This window comes from Salvia splendens, chromosome 18 (genome assembly GCF_004379255.2).
Source record: "Salvia splendens isolate huo1 chromosome 18, SspV2, whole genome shotgun sequence".
NCBI classification, from domain to species: Eukaryota; Viridiplantae; Streptophyta; class Magnoliopsida; order Lamiales; family Lamiaceae; genus Salvia; species Salvia splendens.
This window is the reverse complement of record NC_056049.1, coordinates 19,322,579-19,338,466: the sequence shown is the minus strand read 5'-3', so window position 1 is coordinate 19,338,466 and position 15,888 is coordinate 19,322,579. Positions and strand designations below refer to the sequence as shown.

General features: G+C 37.1%; 4 protein-coding genes across 5 annotated transcripts; 3 read left to right on the top strand and 1 right to left on the bottom strand.

The window, feature by feature from the left end:
• The first annotated feature begins 2,601 nt into the window (after nt 1-2,601).
• LOC121776863 lies at nt 2,602-3,332 on the top strand. Its single transcript, XM_042174019.1, has 2 exons — nt 2,602-3,219; nt 3,312-3,332. The coding sequence occupies exons 1-2, from the start codon at nt 2,602-2,604 to the stop codon at nt 3,330-3,332; spliced, it is 639 nt and encodes a 212-aa protein (XP_042029953.1).
• A 250-nt stretch (nt 3,333-3,582) lies between these two features.
• LOC121776862 lies at nt 3,583-4,662 on the top strand. Its single transcript, XM_042174018.1, has 3 exons — nt 3,583-3,876; nt 3,938-4,393; nt 4,474-4,662. Exons 1-3 carry the CDS (start codon nt 3,583-3,585, stop codon nt 4,660-4,662), a joined length of 939 nt encoding a protein of 312 aa, XP_042029952.1.
• A 456-nt stretch (nt 4,663-5,118) lies between these two features.
• LOC121776861 lies at nt 5,119-5,532 on the bottom strand. The gene has a single exon (XM_042174016.1). It carries the CDS (start codon nt 5,530-5,532, stop codon nt 5,119-5,121), a length of 414 nt encoding a protein of 137 aa, XP_042029950.1.
• Nucleotides 5,533-7,803: 2,271 nt separating this feature from the next.
• LOC121775912 (TNF receptor-associated factor homolog 1a-like) lies at nt 7,804-13,623 on the top strand. Of its 2 annotated transcripts, none has more exons than XM_042173000.1 (10): nt 7,804-7,955; nt 8,280-8,436; nt 9,055-9,166; nt 9,815-9,903; nt 9,987-10,055; nt 10,132-10,261; nt 11,181-11,339; nt 11,987-12,335; nt 12,593-12,705; nt 13,168-13,623. In XM_042173000.1, exons 2-10 carry the CDS (start codon nt 8,322-8,324, stop codon nt 13,295-13,297), a joined length of 1,266 nt encoding a protein of 421 aa, XP_042028934.1. In that variant the 5' UTR covers nt 7,804-7,955; nt 8,280-8,321; the 3' UTR covers nt 13,298-13,623. The 2 variants fall into 2 exon arrangements, with proteins under 2 accessions (XP_042028934.1, XP_042028935.1); XM_042173001.1 differs by lacking the exon at nt 7,804-7,955 and adding an exon at nt 7,983-8,148.
• Nucleotides 13,624-15,888: the final 2,265 nt, after the last annotated feature.

Here is a 15,888-nt window from a genome sequence, read left to right as displayed (position 1 = left end):
TACGAATATTCGATCCCAATTATCTCGTTTTCTAATTATTTACATTCCGATAATTTTAATTATAATTGATTTAAAATAAACTAAAACATTAAAATAAAAATTAGTTATAAAATTTGGGGATATTGGAAGTGTCCACCATAGTGGCGGAAACAAATTTTTGCGGCTATGGACAATAAAATTGGGGCTATGGACAAAGAAGTGGGCGGGGCTATTGGAGTGTCCGCCTTATAGTGGAGACTCTTACAAGCCAACATAAATAATAGTAATAATAGCAAGCGGCGGGGGCAGGTGGGGTCGGGTGGCCCGACCCCACCGCCATCCTTGGAGAACTGCCGGCAAAAACTCCTCCCTACAGCCCCTGACCCCACGGCGTCCGGAATTGTGCCCTACGATTCATCCTATCTTAAAACGCTAATGTTATTTTAATTTTACTAATTTGTATTGAATTAATTTGATTATAGTTGAGGATGATGGGCAATAGGGAAGGAAGAAGAAAGGGATGAAAGAAAAGATAAAACGAGATGTAGCAATGCTATTTTTTTGTGTTCTTTTGTTTTTGCAATTGGGCTTAGGGCTGGGTTTTTAGTTTAATAGGAACCGATGAGTATTTTACAATTCACGGTAATGACTTGAATACTTGATGATTTTATTCAAGGGATAACTGCCTTAAAAGTCACCAACTTTGCCCGAATTCCGGTTTTTCCCACGACCTTTAAAATTGGCGTATAAAGTCACCAACTTTGCATTTAGTCGCCGATTTCCCACGACGGTTTTTCCGGCGAAAGAGCGAGCTGACGTGTCGTACTTTGTTGATGTGGCGTCTCGTGGCGGCTAACATGGTCAAGCATAATTGACTGTGCAATAAAAATAAATAAATTTTCAAAATTAAAATTACAAAACCTAAAAACCCACCCCACCCACCCCCAATCCACCCCCAAATCGCCCCCAAATTTCCTAAACCTAATCGACAATCGACCAGCCTAATCGACGACCGAGCGACGATGACGGCCTAATCGACAACAACGACGAGTCCATTGGCGTCCTCAACGGCGACGGACGGGCACGAGTTGTGTGTAAGGCTTCCTAAACCCTAAACATGAAGATGTGGCTGGGATTCTGGCCAGACAAGCCGAATCCGAACAAACCTTTTGTGCTTCGTATTTACCATGGGGGAATTTCATTCCTGATGGGAGGATTTGTGAGAAATACATAGGTGGGGAAATGTGGGAAGGTAGTGGGTTTGAACTAGATAGATTTGGTTACTTCGACTTAGTCGATGAACTGAACAAACTAGGGTTTGATAGCTGGGATAGACTATGCTTAAAAGAAATGGGGAATGGAGTTTATTAACATCAAGGGTGGCGCAGAGGTGATGTTAATGCTGAAGTTTCTGACCACAGTGAAGCATCAAATATGTGATGTGTATATTGTAGGTGGGAAGAAGGGTGGACTAGAGCAGATTGATGAAGATCAATCCGTGGGTGGGGGGGACACTATGGGTGATGGAGCTGTAAGGAGTCGAGTGGTTGAGTTGGAGTCAGTGGAAAGGAGTAATGTTGAGTCTGTGAATAAGAGCATGTCTACCACAAGGCGTAGAAAGCAAACAACTTCAAAGGCTGGCAAGTTGAAGTCAGTTTCTACCAAAGATGTTGTGGAGAAAAGTGTTGAAAGTAGTATCAAGAAGAGTTTGTTCCAGTCTTCCCAGAAGTCAGTGGTTGAAAGTGTGGGTGAGAGGATGGGGGATAGGAATTCTGCAGCTAAGGAGTTTGGAAAGAGTGTGGGTGATGATGTGGGAGGTAGGTATTATATGGATAAAGATGTGGGAGAGGGTGTTGTGGAGGATGAGGCAAATAGGAATTCTGATGTTGATGTTTTGGGGGATGATGTGGGAGGCAAGGATAACAATGCTGAGGATCTGGGTGATGATGTGGGAGCTCTAAATGTGTCTGTGGAAAAGAGAGCTAGAACTGATGAGAGTGTGGGAGATATGGCTGATCAAAATATGGGAGTGGGTATGGGACATGACAGTGAGGATGATGGGAGTTATATACCATCTTCTGAGGATGATGAAACTGATGATGACATGGATGCTGAGGAGTTAGTGTCTGAGGATGGGGAATATATACAGGGGAGGAAGAAGGCAAAAGAAAAGAAAGAAACAGAGTTTGTTGTTACGGATGACATCTTCTATGGCCTGGTCAGTGGAGGGAAGAAAAGTGACTATGTGTCTGAGGATGAGAATTCTGAAGAAGGTGACATATACTCTAGTTCAACTGATTCTCAGGATGAAGGGAGAAGAAGGTTGGAAAGGCATGGTAAAGTGATGTATGATCCACGGCGTGATCATAAGAATTTGAAATTGTGCATTGGAATGAGATTTGTTGATGGTTTTCAAGCAAGGGATGCTCTGACAGACAATGCAGTGGAGAATAGTTGGGAGATACACTTCAAAAGGGCAAGTAGAAAGGCGTTTGAGGCAGCTTGCAAGAGTCCTTGCAAGAGAATAGTTGGGAGATACACTTCAAAAGGGCAAGTAGAAAGGCGTTTGAGGCAGCTTGCAAGAGTCCTTGCAAGTGGTTCTGTTCTGGGAGTATAGTGAAGATGAATGGTTCTGTAGTGATAAAGAAACTTGAACCAGAGCACACATGTCCTAGGGCTATGAGAAACAAGATTGTGACCTCAAATTGGATTGCCAGAAAATACTTGCATGTGTTTAGACTTAGGCCAGAGCTCAGCTGTAAGGAGTTGGGGAAGGACTTGATGCAATGGTTTGCATTTGAAGCAACCAAATGGAGGTTATACCACTCCAAGAGAAAGGCAATTGGCATGCTGAGGGGAACGGTTGAAGCTCATTATGCAAAAATGAGGAGCTACATTCTGGAGTTGAGTAAGTCTGACAGAGAAGGGAGGTTTGAACTACATGTAGATGTTGGTGCTGTTTTCAAGGCTATGTACATCGGTTTCAGTGGCCTGAGAAAGGAATTCAAGGAAGGATGTAGACCTGTAATTGGTCTAGATGGGGCTTTCCACAAGACATATCTTGGTGGGATATTGCTCACTGTCGTAGGGACTGATGGAAACAATCAAATGTACCCCATTGCTTGGGCTGTGGTTGAAGCTGAGAATGAATTATGCTGGACTAGGTTTATTAAAATTCTGATTGAGGAGTTGACATTGGGTGAAGGACTAGGCATTACAATTATCAGTGATCATCAAAAGGTATATAATATACTCACATATCTGTTACGCAGTCTAATTTGTGTTTTGTTGTGGGCTTTGTTCTGTTGACACTTTTGAATTATGCTTGATAGGGACTTGAAAATACAGTCTAATTTGTGATTTGTTGTGGGCTTTGTTATGTTGACACTCTTGAAACTGCAGTATAATTTGTGAAAATGCAGTATAATTTGTTATGTTGACACTAACAATGTTGGTTGATAGGGACTTAAAATTGTTGTACAGAGTCTACTTCCACTGGCTGAGCATAGAAACTGTGCACGACATATCTATGCAAACTGGAAAAAAACTCACAAAGGTCCACTTTTGAAGCAGCTTTTCTAGAAGCTTGTTAGAAGTACTTACATGGAAGATTATGAGATTACTTGCAGAGAGCTCGAGAAGGAAGATGGACAGGCATATGCAGACTTAATGGACAAGAACCCAAGCAGATTCTGTAAGGCATTTCTAACTCCTGACAACTGCTCTGATACCATTCTGAACAATGGGTGTGAATGCTTCAATGCCTACATTCTTGAGGCAAGGAGTAAACATGTGTTAGACATGCTAGATGAAATGAGAACCAAACTGATGGAGAGGCTATACAGAAAGAGTTTAGACATGGAGAGTGCTAGGATAAATTCAAATGTGTGTCCAAAGGTGAGGAAGAAAATTGAAGCTATGGTCTATGAAAGTAGAAACTGTACTACCATTCCTGCAGTTGGGGGGGAGGGGGAAATTTGAAGTTAGTCACTTTGACGATAGGTTAGTGACTCCTTCATTAAGGCAATGTGGGTGTAGGAAATGGGATTTGACTGGCATCCCTTGTCTCCATGCATGCGTTGCTATTCATTTCCTCAAGCAGAATGTGGATGATTATGTACATGGGTACTTCTCCTTGAGCAAGTACAAGTCTGCCTATGGATATGGGTTGCCAGCATTAAATGGGGAGAAGCTCTGGCCTCATGCTGAGGGGTACCCGGTTGTACCTCCACCTGTGAAGAAGATGCCTGGTAGGCCCAAGAAGGTGCGAATGAGGGACCCATTCGAGAAGGATCCAGTCAGACCCAATAGAATGAGGAAAATTTGTGTGATGACATGCCAGAAGTGTTTACAAGAAGGTCACAACTCCAGAACTTGCAAGAACGATCCAGTTGAAGTTTTACCAGAGCCAAAGGTATTACACTCTAGTTGTAATCAATGTACGCTCTATTTTGTTCCAATTTTTACTAACATTGCAATGTACTCAACTTGTAGGCTAAAATGGGAAGGCCTCGGAAGACACCATTCAATGCAGAAAGTGGTACCATCGCAATAACAGGGAGATCTGGAAGAAGGGGAGGTCGTGGAACCCGTGATGGAGGCCGTACTGGAGGCCATGGAGGAGGCCTTGGAGTTGTTGATGGCTCAGTCCCCACGCAAGAAAGCAACACCAACAATGGTTGAAAGCTGGTTGAAGTATTTGAATTAGGAAGAAAACAATGTTTTTCGATTTGGGAAGTAGTTGTATTTGGATGAAAACAATGGTTTTTTGTGGACACCAGACTATTATGTGTAAACCGTGTATGTTATTTTGAGGCAGAAAAATATTATGATTTCACCTTGTGTGTTCTTGCATCGAAACTATTATGTGTACAACATGTGTGTTGTTACAGGTTCCATCCATTACAAGTTCCTAATGCTTATAGCTTCAAATTTTATGCACTTTAACCATAGAGAAAGATGGAGAACAAGGAGCGATCCAAAAGTGATGTATGATGCAAATGTTAAATAAGCTGTTTTTGAACTCAATAACTCAATGTATTCATAGGGGAAAAATCACTACAATATTCTTGGTTCCGTAGTGTATTACACTTGAGTTCAACTTGCATGTACTATTACATTGGAGTTCTATTAGTTAAGCTACGACAATATCCAAATGACGATACATAAAATGCAAATGACAACCTTTAGGTTCCGATTTTGACGATGCAAATCTGCGACAACACCTTGGAGTGCTTCAACTTCGGCGGTTTTAGAACGGACGCTCTCGTCAAGTGCATCCTGCTTAGCAACTCTATCTCTCAATGTTCTTTGCACGTTGTCCCTATCCAGCTTCAAATTTTTAAAGAAGTACTCTTGATTCGGTGACAATGATGGATCAATCCAACGAAAGAATTTGCAATCGTCCTCCTTCCAGACTTGGCAACGATAGAAGCGTCGTCCGAGATTGGCATCCGTATTGGATGTCACCACATCAGCTTCAAGACCGTGATCACAGACGACTGCCTCAAACCTCGGCCAAGTTCTGCTCGAATTCTGGGAAGAAGTGGACATCCTGCGAAAAAATCGCATTTGAACATTCATACTAGTCCATTCAACCAATACAAGTCTAAATTGCAAGCTCAACATTTATACAACACCCTAACACCGATACAAGTCTAAATTGCAAACTTAACATCCGGGATGTCAACAGTCATTAACCCTAAATACACATTGCCAATTGCACATTCGAAATCGCCCAATCCAACTACAAATCGGGAACCACAAAATCGCGTATTCAAAATTGAACGCTAAACCCGGTAATACAAGTAAACCCTAAAATTGAAACCTAAATCGAACCCTAAAGCCAACGAAATCAATCGCATCTTCAACAAAATGATCGAAGCCTAAAATTGAACCCTAAATCGAACCCTAAAATGAAACTATGCTCTTACTTTGTTAAGGGATTTCAAGGACAATCGGGATTGCAGCAGATTTGTAGGATGAATCGCGATTTGATTCTGAGAATCGACAATGGGTGCGGGTGGATGAATCGCGAGAGGGACTTTGAGTGTTTGATTTGGGGTTGAATTGTAGTGAATATTTTAACCTAATTTTGCATGTTAGTGGATGAAACGACGTCGTTTTATCCTTAAGAAACGACGTCGTTTCAAGATTTTTTTATACCAGACACGTCAACATTCAGGCATGCCACATAGGATTTTTAGTTGCCGAAAAATACAGGGTCGGTTCAATTTGGGAAATACCAGCGACCCGACAAAGTTGGTGACTTTATACGCCAATTTTAAAGGTCGTGGAAAAAAACGGAATTCGGGCAAAGTTGGTGATTTTTAAGGCAATTATTACTTTATTCAATGATATATTACCTACCATTTATATAATGTATTATAAATTACTATGTAATTATGAATCTTGAATGTGTTTCACTAGGGGTGTCAAAATGGATATCGGGTATTGGATACCCAATATCCGAACCTGAAATATTGGGTAATTGGATATCCGATATCCGATTTTTCGAGTTTTGGGATCGGGTTCGGGTATAGGATATCTGAATTATCAGATATCGGATAACCCGATACCCGATCGGGTATACCCAAATTACCCGAATTACATGATTTTTTTTAAAAAAAATTAAATTTAATAAATTATGTATTAATTCTATTATTTAAAAAATTAAATAATTAAATCTAGTCCCTAAATCTTTCACTCTTAAGTCACATTTAGGGTTTATATGAATTGTGATGTTTATTATTGATGAATGATGGATGCTATAACTTATGAATTTTTTATTTCTAAAAATTTGTAGTAGTTTTTTTTCTCTTAATCGAACTAATTCAAGTTTGTATCAAATTCTAACTATTACAAGTTTGTGTTTCTAAAAGTTTGTAGTTAATTTTGTTAAAAAAATAAAATTAAAATTAAAATTAAAATTCAAAATCGGGACTGGATACCTGAGTCGGGTATCTAGGTACCCGAAATCATTTTCGGATCGGGTATCAGGTATTAGATTTTGAGAAATTCGGGATCGGGTACCTGAAATTTTCAGATCGGGTATCCGCGGGTACCCAATTTGACAGGCCTATGTTTCACGGTAATGAGGAGAGAGATTGTAGAGATTGTAATTCACGATAAGAACTTTGAGAAAATATTCCCTAGTCTAGACACACCAAATTGGCAATATGACATGGTACGCCCAACTAATAGTTTTTTACATCAATAATCATATAGAATATGGAAACTATATACACCTAATATATGGAAAATTTACTCAATTATTTAGCCTTTATTTCTTTCATTTGAAATTTTAATTTGATGCGTATAAAATTAGAGTTTTCTTCCACTGTTTTATTTTCTATTTTTAATATTTATTTAATTTTTATATATACTATTAAAAGTATTACTATAAATTAAAATTAATCAATAAATATGATAAGAAAGTTAACATAATTTAAACGTATACTAATTTATTTAATTCCAAACTTTGTTCGGATACATGCTAACAAAGTTAAACATAATTTTTTTGTTTGCTATTAAAATAAAATATAGATGTAATTAATAAACTAATATACTACTAACAAAAGATTAAATTTAGTAAGTTTGTTAGTATATATATTAATTAATTTCAATTTTGAATAGTATATAAAAAAGTAAAGAAAATTTTAAAATATAAAATAAAGCAGAAGAACAGAACCGTAATTTTATATGCCTCAAAATTTTACATGAAAGAAATAAAGGCAAAAAGTGAAGAAAATTTCAATATATTAGATGTCTATACTTTCCATATTATATTAGACTTATATTACTCACATCATGGCATATAGATGGGCTTGCTGTGCATAAAATCAGTGTAAACCCTACTCCAAATTCCAAAATATACTACTCCGTACATACAAATCGACCTCTATAAATATGGACTAATAAAAAAAAATTTCCTCCGCTGCTCCTCGTATGCTGCTGCTGCATTTTTTTATTGATTGGTAACATTCACTAGTGTCTTCAAAAATGGATATTGTTTGGGCTGATTTTATCGATTCTTCTTACTGTTTCTGGACTGTAGGAATTAGGTTTTATCGAGACTTGCCTAATCTGATCTGTTTTTTTCGACTTTATGAGGATATTAAGGGCTGGAATTTATCGTTGTAATTTTGGTTTGATCGTTGTTTGATTACTGTAATTCTCGTATTTCTGATGGATTGATCGTTGTATTTATTTGTTTGATTACTGTAATTCAATGTTTCTATAATGCGTATTTGATTATGTATAATCATCTGGTGACTTGTCAATTGATACAATCAAAGCAGGTGATACAGAGGAAGTGTGGTGGATAATACGGATTGGGGGAAATGGCTGGAGTTGCAATTAAGGAGGCTGGAGCTGGAAGATCATTGTCTTTAGAGCAGGTTGAAAATGGGAGTCTATCAACTTCGCCCTCTTACTGGGACAGTGACGATGATGGAGGTGTGCCATTTATTTCTGTTGTATATTTCCTGGCAACCTGAATTCATCATCTTCCTTGTGTGCTCATGGCAATTGATGCATAGGAAATGCATGATATTGGTTGAATATTGCAAATTCTGTTCGATATCTGTCTGCAACATCTCGATATTCGTTTCCGAATTCTATTCATTTGATTAAGCTCAGGGATTGAAGGAGACCTTTAATGAATCATTGAGAGAAAATATGTTGCAACTAAAGTTACATCATAGATGTAAGGAAGATGAATCCAAAATTATATACATCTTTTTGTACAAGAGAAATTCCAATTTTTGTGGATCTGGGAGTAACATATACTACTGATCTCAAATTAACATTATGCCTAGGTTAAGGTGGTATTTCTTTCTCCGAAAGCTTTGGAAATGTTCTTGGTTTCTAAGTTTAACTCAACCTGGTGTGGAGAATTCTCTTGCTAAAAAGCACGCAGCATTCCTTTTAGATTTTGAACCGCACAATTTGAGCTGTTTATAAAACTGCGATCTATTGAACTTTTGTTTTTTGGATATTGATATCATCTTTATCATTTGTTCAAACAAAAGTCTCTAACCTTGCAACATTTATTTTGTCACTATTATGCTGCAGGTCCAAAGCCATCCGACTTATTTGGAATGTATACATGGAAGATTTATAAATTTTCTCAAATCAACAAAAGAGAACTTCGTAGCAATGCATTTGAAGTTGGAGGCTACAAATGGTATGGTCTCCTGTCAATTTTCCTTCTGCCATTGCAGTGCGTAAAGATTCTCAGTCAGCTGTATTATCTGACCTGCTGACTTCGGAGTCATTGTTATGACATTATTATTTAAGCTGATTTTGTTGACCAGATTTGATTTTAACCTTTAATGCAAAAAAATTTATTTTTATGCAACGTGAATTATAGTAATCCATTATGAGGCATCTGACCTTTGTTTATGTCAGTAAACTTAGTTGGTGTCCTTTATAGACTTCTAGCCTGGTTTGGTATAGTAAATTAAAGAGGGAGCTATATATCTGGATTCTTTGTGTGTTTCTTTATTTATAGACTATAATTTTAAACTCCTTTTTGGAGTTCAAATGTGTTTCCAGAGGCTTTAGCAGATATGAGTATGGGTTTGGCTTTTTCCATCGGTAATGCTTCTTCAAAATTAAATTAGTACTAGTAAATATTCACTCAAAAAATTAAATTGAATCGACTTGGTCCTAGGTAATTATCCTTATTAAATTGAATCAACCTGGTCCTAAGTAAATAACCTTATACTTTGCTTGATCAACCCATTTATTTTGCATTATTCCTAGTCATTTACTATCCATTTAGGAATGTTGATCTGCAAACTAATCTATTATGCCTCTCTTTGTTTGATAGGTATATTTTGATTTATCCACATGGCTGTGATGTCTGCAATCACCTCTCTTTGTTTCTTTGTGTTGCAAATCATGACAAGCTTCTTCCAGGTATACCACTTTACTGTGGTAATGCATAGAAACATTAGTTTGTTGATTTGCAACTTGCATGACTTGGTTTCATCTATGAACAGGGTGGAGTCATTTTGCCCAGTTCACAATTTCTGTTGTGAATAAAGATCCAAAAAAGTCTAGATATTCTGGTATTTATTCAATTATTATAATTTATATCTCTACCACCAAAACCTTAAAATTGACGCATTTGATCAAAACTTGAAGATACGTTGCATCATTTTTGGAAGAAGGAACATGACTGGGGATGGAAGAAATTTATGGAGCTATCAAAGGTGCAGGATGGGTTTATTGATGCTGATGTTTTGATAATTAAAGCTCAAGTTCAGGTTATCAGGTATAATATCCATATCTCGTTTGTCAATATTTGTTACATCATAGATTTTTTATTAGTAAGAAATCAAGAGATGAAAGTCGATCTGTTCATGTTCTGTGAATGAGAGCCTTTTGTGTTTATGCTTAATATGACAGTCTCTTGAACTTTGCTTCTCTGAAAGCACAAGGATTTGATTGTCTTAAAAAAAGTCAGGCTATTTGGAAAATGAAATATCACTATGCAATTCTCACTATCCATATGAGCATTTCCTTTGATAAATCACACTAAACTATGATGTCTATATTAAGCTAGCTAATCTTCCTTGCCTTCTTCTTGGTTTAGCTGTAAGTTAAATATTACTCCCTCAGTTCAAGCTAAGATGATACACTTTTCTTTTTAGTTTGTTACAAATAGGATGACACAGTTCTATTTTTAGAAACAATAAAACAACTCTCTCTAATGAATACACCCAACCACTTTTTCTCTATCCAATTAAAATATCCAACTCTCTTTTTCTCTCCATTTAATACTTACACCCACCTTTTCTCTCTCCAATTAAACAAAGTACTAACCAACCACTCCTAAAATTCCGTGCCGACTAAGAAATATGTCATCTTAGCCGTGACTAAGGGAGTTCCAAATATCTTTTTCTTCGTGTAAAGCCAGTATTTTGTTTTTTGCAAAAAAGTTTTCAAATAAACTTTGGACTTTTGCAAAGAATACAATTGAAACAATAGAAGTGGATATGGTATTATGGTGTAAAGCCAGTATTTTGTTATTACTCAAAAAGCTTTCAAATAAAATTTAGACTTATGTAAAGAACATGATGACTAGTTACTTGCTTTTATCTTCTTTTCTTGCATGCATATGTGAACGCCCTTGAACTTATCAGCATAACTTGGTTAATCATTTCCACTGTAAACCTTAATGCTACTTGCAGGGGAAGACTAGATCGACCTTTTCGTTGCCTTGACTGTCAATATCGGAGAGAACTTATAACAGTTTATTTAAAGAACGTTGAACAGATTTGTCGGTGTTTTGTGGAAGAACGTAGGACAAAACTCGGAAAGCTATTAGAGGATAAAGCTAAATGGTCTAGGTATTGTTTGCATGTTTCTGATTCTACTATTCATCATACTCTTCTTTTCTGTGAACACACTGTTTTAAATATTCTTTAATTAAGCTTCTTTTTTATTCAAAAGCAGTACTTTGCATCATTTACCTTGATCATTCTATAATGGCATTGTAGATTTGTTGAATGGCAGCTTGAAATATTATTTCTCATCAAATCTAATACAGTACTTAATCGGGCTTGATTTATATCGTCAGGCACCAACATATTTTTTGAAGTGTATTCTTTTCTAGTAGATGCTTGAAAAGGTGTATCCAATATCCATTCAGAATTGAGTCGTCTGTGCATGACATGTATTCTCATATGCAAATGAAAATTTGGCTGTCGAGAACAAGTGGATATCCTTTGCTTTTGTAGGTAAAGATCCCTGTAAGGCCATTGAACTAAAAGTACTATGTTAAGGTTGAATGAAAATCCCATGTATTTCTTAATTATATATCCCCTAGAGTGGATGACAGCTTTAGTATCCTTGCAATAATTTTTTTCTGAAACTGATATCTCATAGTATTTTGTTCCTGTATTTGACAATTTCTGCGAGCTGTTTTCTTTTTACTTGATCGCTAACCAGTGGTGTGATACCAGCGAAGTATTTACATCTTCCCATCAATTTTCAGTTTCTGTGCTTTCTGGTTGGGTATGGACCAAAGTGACCGACGCCGTATGTCACGAGAGAAGTCAAAGTCCATTCTGAAAGTTGTTGTGAAGCAATTTTTCATAGAAAAGGAGGTGACATCTACACTTGTCTTGGATACTTTGTATAGTGGTTTGAAAGCTCTTGAAGGTCAGAATAAGGGTAAGAAGAGTAGTAGCAAGTATTTAGAGGCAGAAGAATTACCAATTCCTATAGTTGGCATTGAGAATGATACATTCATTTTGGCTGATGATGTATTGCTATTGCTTGAGTGGGTTGCTACGGAACGTTTGCCTCCAAGGGATGAGAAGGATCCCCAAAACCGTACTAAGGTCTGGTTTTTATTGTCAGACTATATGTGTTTCTGTAGCCATTTCTTAATTTGTTTCAGTGAGTTGCTTTATTTATAGCTGCTACTATTCTGAATGTTGGGAAAATCAATTTTATGACCACCATCCATGATCCCGTCAATTATTTTTGTTGTTAATACTTTTTTTCTCCTTCCATTTGGTTTTGAAAATTGTTTTGGATATATATCTTCCACGACCTATTTTTGTTACAATTTCTTATTTAGATTCTGTTGTTTTAGGATGGGATTGTAGGAGAGGAGTTCAACAAATATTCTATTGAACGTGATGAGAGGAGACTTACTGAATGCGGTCGCCAAACTATTGAGATATTTGTCTTATCCCGCATATTCAGGTAAACAACTTGATTATGCACTCATACATAAGATTAGGAGCTTATGGCTCTAAAAACATCTGATATTTTATTGAAGCTATATGCTTGAGTAGATTTTAACACACAATGATTTGTCTTTTCAACAACTTTACTTGCGACTTGAGAGAAGCTGTTGTTTTATTCATATTACTGGTGCATATACCTGCCTCTTCTCTGTAAAAAGAATGAGGGGGAGGAATATTGGAGGTTTTAAATGGATAGTTTACTCTTAAGAATTTTTTCCTGCACCGAGTAAAAAGTTCCCCATTTTCCTGCTGGTGTTTACTTTTTTTATTCTCAAAATATATTGTTTGCTCCTTCATTACTTCATACTTGCCCAATGACTAGTTTGCAATTCGTCTCCTACTTTTTACTTTATGTTAATGTTTAAGTGTTATTGCTGTTTCGTTTGATAATTGTTTGCTCTTGTTGTTGCTATTACAGTAATATTGAGGCTGCATACCAAGAGGATGTTGTCTTGAAGAAGCAAGAAGAACTCATCCGTGAAGAGGAGGCATGTCTTGGTGAAACAGAGCGAAAATCCAGGCGAGGAGTTGATAAGAAAAAGAAGTAAAGAAGAAACAGGTTTGTTAAGTTATACTTGGTGATGCTGGGGGAAGCTCATGGCAAACTGCATGCATGAAGTAATTTTGGTTTTATTGAAGACTTGGAATGGCAGTTAATTCTATAATCTTTCGATTTATTCCACGCGACAACCTCGTACCAAACTAAATAACTCAGTCGTAATTTAGTATATCATTGTTATATGTGTCAACTTAGGGATTGTTCGGTTATCATGTTACCATGTTTAATTTTATCTCTTGTTCCGTTGCCTTTTTTTTGAAAACTAGGCACATGACAATATATCTTGGTTTTTTATGTCATGCCAAATTTACATTATAACTTGCGATTATCTGTCTCAGTTTTAATCTTATGATTAAATCAATCATAAACAAATTCCATTTTATTTATCTCATATTGTAGTATGTCTTATGATTGAATCAATCATAGAAATTTCCATTTTAATTATTTTTGTGAAAACATGCGAACGCTTTAAAGAAGGAAATTTGCTGACTTTGTATAATGAATTATGGGCGTAATTCAACTTGTTAATTCGGGCTAATTATTGTTGAGCTCTTTTTTTGTCTAATTATATTTATGTTTGATTGCCTTACTTTTGATGGTCGAATTTAAAGAAAGGGAGTACTTTTTAATGTGAAAAGGATACTTGTATGTTTTGATTATGAGTATTCAGCGTGAGACATTTGAGGGGGAGCTGCTACGCCAACAGAGGCACACTGGCCGTCCTCGTTGTGGGGGTTCGGAACGGGCCAATGATGGGCTCCACCTACGACTGGGGAGGGGCATCACGACAAGCTGCAGGAGAGGGGTGACTGCTGGAGACGCCATTATGGGGGTGCAAGCCGCTATAGGCAGGGGGGGGGGGTTTAGGGTGGTGGGTGAGATTTTTCATTTTTTTTATTCGAACTTAAAAATTGATACACCTTTATTTTAACGTTTTCCCATTCTTTTACTTCATATCCCTTTCAATCCATATCATTTTCACATTAAAAAATTTAATGGGTTTGCATAACCTCTTCAAGAACCTTGATCCACACCACGAGATGAACAATTGCACCTTCAATAGTAACTAGGTCCAGAGTAGCCCGATGGACTAGGAAACCGACTCTCTATATATTGTTTCACCTCATCTGATAACGGAGTCGAACGATAGTTTTTTGAGTGGGAAGGGGCAAACACTGATGACAATGAAATCAGTACAATGGAGACGACAACAACTCAACAAGTCATGGAAAGGGGGAAGGGCAAGAAAACTAGCGGGGCAGGGCAGAGAAAGAATACCTATGAAGAGCCGCTGACGTTGGACAATTAATAAGGGACGAACAAAAATAGAAAAGTGTGACACATAGGGACGGATGGAGTATGTATACTCACCATCCTAATCCAGTTAAAAATGATTTCTTTCACTCATTGTAGTCTCTAAACATGTACTCCATCTGTCCTACCATAAAAGAATTGTAATCCTTCTGGGGATATCCAACCTAAAGTGAACCATTTACTTTTTCTTTTTTCATTTTTTCATGCAAAATAACATAATTACTTATACTCACCATCCTAATCTAGTTGGAAAATGATTTCTTTCCCTAGTTGAAGTCTTAGCATATGTGCTCCATATGTTCTACCATGCGACTCGCATTTCTTTTGGGGATATCCCGCCTAAAGGGAACCATTTCCTTTATTGGAAAAATATAACATAATTATTTTCTCTTACTTTATGATGAGCGAAAACAGGTGTGCAGGTGTCGTGTAAAGCGAGGATATATCCTACTGATCAGGATAGAAACCCCAGCTAAGCCTAAACCTGACCATCAAAGAAATTCCTCGACCTACTTCTACTGATTAGTATAGTGGAGGTAAGGGTCGAATCCCACAGAGATGATGCGTTTTGGTAATTGTGGTGATATTCTGGAAGTGTTTGGTTAGCTACCACGCTTTGGGTTGAGATCCTATCTAGGCGCGAATTTAAGGTGCTACTCTACTGACTAGTAGGTGTGAAAATGATCGACGTGTGGCTGTGTATGTGAGAGTGGGGAACAAAGTGTTTCAGAGACATGTGGAAAGTAGGTGGTTACTATAAAAGGCTAAACGGAATAACAGAGAATAAGAGGTAGTTAGGAGTCTACACTGTCAGGTCTGTAGGGTACCAGCATGAAAAGCAAAAGACAAAAGCAAAAAGTAACTAAAAAAGTAAAAGTGGTCCCAAACTTAGATGTGGATGTTATCGTCTTCAACAAATATGCAGAAATCAAACAAACTCAGATTCCATGAATAACATTTGCAGATTAACAACTTCACAATTCAGATCCTCAAATTAACACCAGAAAATTTGAAGATGAAACATGCGAAATCAAGATCTACACATACTGGATGACATGCAAGGTGGCAGAATCACGTAAATCCGATCTCGCACTTAAACACTTCAGAAATTAGATCTAGGCAACAACTTAACTAACAAACACAGATCGAACAACTCCAAATGAAATCATGCTTTTAACACTTAGAATTACCGCAACAGCTAGATCTAAGCTACCTAGGCAGAATGAAACATAATCGAACCGAAAGAAATGCATAAAAACAACTTCA

What these genes read in the sequence shown, in the direction of transcription:
- LOC121776863 (XM_042174019.1), top strand. Translation starts at nt 2,602, where the DNA reads ATGAATGGTTCTGTAGTGATAAAGAAACTTGAACCAGAGCACACATGT. An exon ending in TTATCAGTGATCATCAAAAG is followed by an intron (nt 3,220 to 3,311) that starts GTATATAATATA and finishes TATGCTTGATAG; the next exon opens with GGACTTGAAAATACAGTCTA.
- LOC121776862 (XM_042174018.1), top strand. Translation starts at nt 3,583, where the DNA reads ATGGAAGATTATGAGATTACTTGCAGAGAGCTCGAGAAGGAAGATGGA. An exon ending in ATTCAAATGTGTGTCCAAAG is followed by an intron (nt 3,877 to 3,937) that starts GTGAGGAAGAAA and finishes CCATTCCTGCAG; the next exon opens with TTGGGGGGGAGGGGGAAATT. An exon ending in AAGTTTTACCAGAGCCAAAG is followed by an intron (nt 4,394 to 4,473) that starts GTATTACACTCT and finishes CTCAACTTGTAG; the next exon opens with GCTAAAATGGGAAGGCCTCG.
- LOC121776861 (XM_042174016.1), bottom strand. Translation starts at nt 5,532, where the DNA reads ATGTCCACTTCTTCCCAGAATTCGAGCAGAACTTGGCCGAGGTTTGAG.
- LOC121775912 (XM_042173000.1), top strand. Translation starts at nt 8,322, where the DNA reads ATGGCTGGAGTTGCAATTAAGGAGGCTGGAGCTGGAAGATCATTGTCT. An exon ending in GATAAAGCTAAATGGTCTAG is followed by an intron (nt 11,340 to 11,986) that starts GTATTGTTTGCA and finishes ATCAATTTTCAG; the next exon opens with TTTCTGTGCTTTCTGGTTGG. An exon ending in ATCCCCAAAACCGTACTAAG is followed by an intron (nt 12,336 to 12,592) that starts GTCTGGTTTTTA and finishes CTGTTGTTTTAG; the next exon opens with GATGGGATTGTAGGAGAGGA.